The sequence below is a fragment of the Orycteropus afer genome, unplaced genomic scaffold, assembly GCF_000298275.1.
Source record: "Orycteropus afer afer isolate SDZICR_OR568_19922 unplaced genomic scaffold, OryAfe1.0 scaffold00377, whole genome shotgun sequence".
NCBI lineage: Eukaryota > Metazoa > Chordata > Mammalia > Tubulidentata > Orycteropodidae > Orycteropus > Orycteropus afer.
Window position 1 is genome coordinate 1,459,372 of NW_006921964.1, and position 3,498 is coordinate 1,462,869.

The 3,498-nt window shown below is 36.8% G+C and overlaps 1 protein-coding gene across 1 annotated transcript in view; it reads right to left on the minus strand.

Moving 5' to 3' along the window:
* The window catches only part of KBTBD12 (kelch repeat and BTB domain containing 12), a 133,579-nt gene extending 131,894 nt beyond the window's left edge, over window positions 1-1,685 (minus strand). Inside the window, exon 1 of the mRNA XM_007953212.1 lies at window positions 616-1,685. Within this exon, the coding sequence (XP_007951403.1) occupies window positions 616-1,685 (1,070 nt within the window). The remainder of the gene's footprint in view (window positions 1-615) is intronic.
* Between the last annotated feature and the right edge of the window lie 1,813 nt (window positions 1,686-3,498).

The following is a 3,498-nucleotide window of genomic DNA, read 5'->3' on the forward strand; positions in this document are numbered from 1 at the left end:
CTAAGGTGCATCTAACCCAAGGCATGGTATTTTCAATAGCCTCATATGCATGTGAAAGCTGGAAAGTGAATAAAGAAGACTGAAGAGTTGATGTTTTTGAGTTATGGTGTTGGTGAAGAATACTGAAAGTACCAGGGACTGCCAAAAGAACTAACAAACCTGTCCTGGAAGAAGTGCAGCTGGAATGTCCCTTGGAAACAAGAATGGCCAGCTCATCTCACCTACTTTGGTCATGTTGTCGGAAGGAACCATTCCCTGGAGAAGGATATCATGCTTAGTAAAGTGGAGAGTCGGTGAAAAAAGGGAAGGCTTTTAAGGAGATGGACTGACACAGTAGCTGCAATGATGGGCTCAGTTATAACAAGGATTGTGAGGTTGGTGCAGGACCAGGCAGTGTTTCATTCTGTTGTACATAAGGTTGCTATGAGTCAGAGATGACTCGATGGCACCTAAGAATAACAACAACAACAACAACAACAAGTTATATAAATCTTTTAAAATCATTAAAAAAAAAAAAAAAGGATGTGGCCATTCATTCAGAACTTTCTCATACTATCGCTAATGTCAAAGGATACCAATAAAAATAAATTTACAAATTTGCTGCCAGATACAAACCTATAGATTTCAACATTCTTGTTCTTTTGTCTAGAGAGTTTAGAGGCACTTGCTTCTCCAGCCACAATTATAGTGTTGTTTTCCATGACAACACCAGTACACACGGATCCTAAACCCTCCCCATACTTTGGAGAGGAGATGAAATAGATCTTCTGTGACACAGGATCATAACAAAAACTGGCATCCCCATAGTTCCTATGTCTTGACCTGATTCCTGAAGAGTTGTTGCCAATACAAAGCAGAAGACTGGTAGTCTCCATGCCATAACGAAGATTTAAAGAATGCTGTTGGGGTGTCTTGATGGCTTTGAACGCATTCTGAATTATGTCAATGCAACCTGCATCACACAGAATCATTGTGTTCCTTTTTAGGGCTTGTCTTAAAAAAGAAGGATTTATAAGTTCCAATCTGACTTGCTTCAAAAGTTCAACAAGATGTTCTCTACGCAATTCTTGGTTATGATGTACCCATCTCAGAACTAAGTCCAGAATGCTCTCCTCTCTAGATATGTTAAGATCATCTGATTTAATAAGCTTCAGTAATTGGTGCACTTCAATTTCTAGTATTTCTTCATGTAAGCTCACCTCTGCAAAGTGCTGATATAAATATTTCTTTGATTGATCAGATAAGTCTTCAGCTCCAATTTGCTTTGCAAAATAATAGATACCTACACAATTGGAAGCATCCATGTGGTCCATCATGTATTTCTGACACACACTAAAAACTTCTTCCATCTGCATAAAATAGGCAGCCATAGCTACAGTCTGTACATTGGCATTGTTGATCTCCAAGGTTGCACTGTACATGTAATTTAATATCACTGATACACTTTCTGCTGTGATGTCGTGGAGTAGGACTTCCTTTTGAGTGCATTCAAGAAGTCCACAGGTGAACATAGCTTTGAAATAAGGACTAAATGCAGCCAGTACCAGTCTGTGGCAAGGAAATGTCTCCTCTTCTGCTATGAGAACTACATCAATCATTTCTGCTAATTCTTTCATGTTCTTAATTTTATTCAGTAAATTCAAGCTATGTTGGCATTTTTCTTTTTCCTCAATCTTGTGCTCCATGATACCCTCTTCAAAGTTTCTAAGTAAATCTTCTTTAAATTTAGCTTGATTTCTGAGGGGGCTATTTGCATGTCTGATTACTCATAAAGCAATAGAGATGTCATGTAATTTTCCTGAGAAAAAGAACAGAAACAGTTTCTTCTGAGAAAAAATTCTCTACAATTTAAGAAAGTAGCATTAATCCTAAGAAATATTTTGAAATAAATATTGTTAATTCCAAATAGAGAAGTTTAACTCTAAGACGACTACTCTTGTATCTAAAATGAATGTCTTTGATTGTATATATAGCACACTATTAACATCTAATACAGTAGCTTCCTAATCAGCCATGTGATTTTTCTAAAAGGACTGGAAAATCCTCCCTCCTAAAGTAAAACAGAAAGAGAAGTGATAAAGTAGGCACACTTTACAACTCCATTTCCAGTTACCAAATACAGTCTGCCAGTCAGTATTAGGTAATATTCTCTCTGAGGAGATATAGCATCATCACTCCAAATACACACAAAAGTTAAGCATTGCAAATGCACACAAGGGCCCATCCATAAAACCATGAGTGGGCCCATGTAGGATAAACCCTTGAAGTGGGATGACTGGAAAAAAAAAGTTCTCTAAAATTCTGCTCAAATTTTGCTATCAAAAAAACAAACCAAACTCATTGCTGATGAGTTGGTTTGAACTAATAGTGACCCTTCCTTGGGTTTCCAAGGAGGTATCTCTACAGAAGTAGATTGCCTAGTCTTCCTTCCTTCCTTCTGAGGAGTGGCTGTTGGGTTTGAACCACCAGTCTTCTGGTTAGCAGTCAAATGCTTTAGGCATGACACCACCAGCCATAGGGCAAATAATTCAAAACAGTGGATAATGCAAAAATCCTTTTTATGGGGCTTTGGAATATGCAAGGAAATATCTGCTGAGCTGAGAATTCAAAATACTTGAAATGCACAACTAAACCATAAACTTAGAAAACACATAAAAGTCATCCAGTTTTTCTATCCTCCTTCCTTGCTCAGCTCCTCTTTGTTTACCATTTCCTAGTGGCAGACTGAGTCACTGCTGCCTTAAAAAGCTCCAGTCTAATTAAAAGTCTCTTTAAGCTGTTTGATCTTTACCTTCCCTGGGGGAATGGAAACAGAATGTTTCAGGGAAGCTAACTAGCTGTCTTGGTTTTAATACCACATTCCTAGAATCAGAAACCTTAATGTGAGGAGAGAAACTCAAGTCTGTCTAGTTCTTACCTGGCTATAAACTGCATGTACTGTGAATAAAAGTTGATGATTGAAAAGTTAGTTAGTACTAGGAGTCAAGAAGGGGAGGCGGTAATTCCAATAAAGTGAATGCAAAATTTGTCAGCTGTAAAGGTTAAAAATTTTTATAAATTCATCTAACTTTGAAAAGGATTACAAATGGTATGTGTCACAATGAGAAATGATATTTCTTTTCATAGCATTGAATAGAAGTTCATTTAGGAAACAAATGTTATGTATGATAGGAACATTTAGTTCCATAATGGCAACTATGAAACCAAAGAAGCACAGTGCTGAAGCATGTGGGTTATTATAAGTAGCCAAACTTAGAATTTGTATACTTGTTTTTGATCAAAGATTCTAGAGTGGAATCCTGATCAAAAGGGGGAATCTGACAAAATCCTATTTTTTATACTAAGAATAGGAATAAAACCCACCTTGACAGGTTTTCTGGCATTAAGGGCTCAGTTTAATTTCAATAAAAATTTAAGATTTTCTTTGCAAGGGATTCAGGTTTCAAGTTATCTCTTGCTTTTTGGTTTCATTTGTTTCATATTTTTACAAAGGGAAAA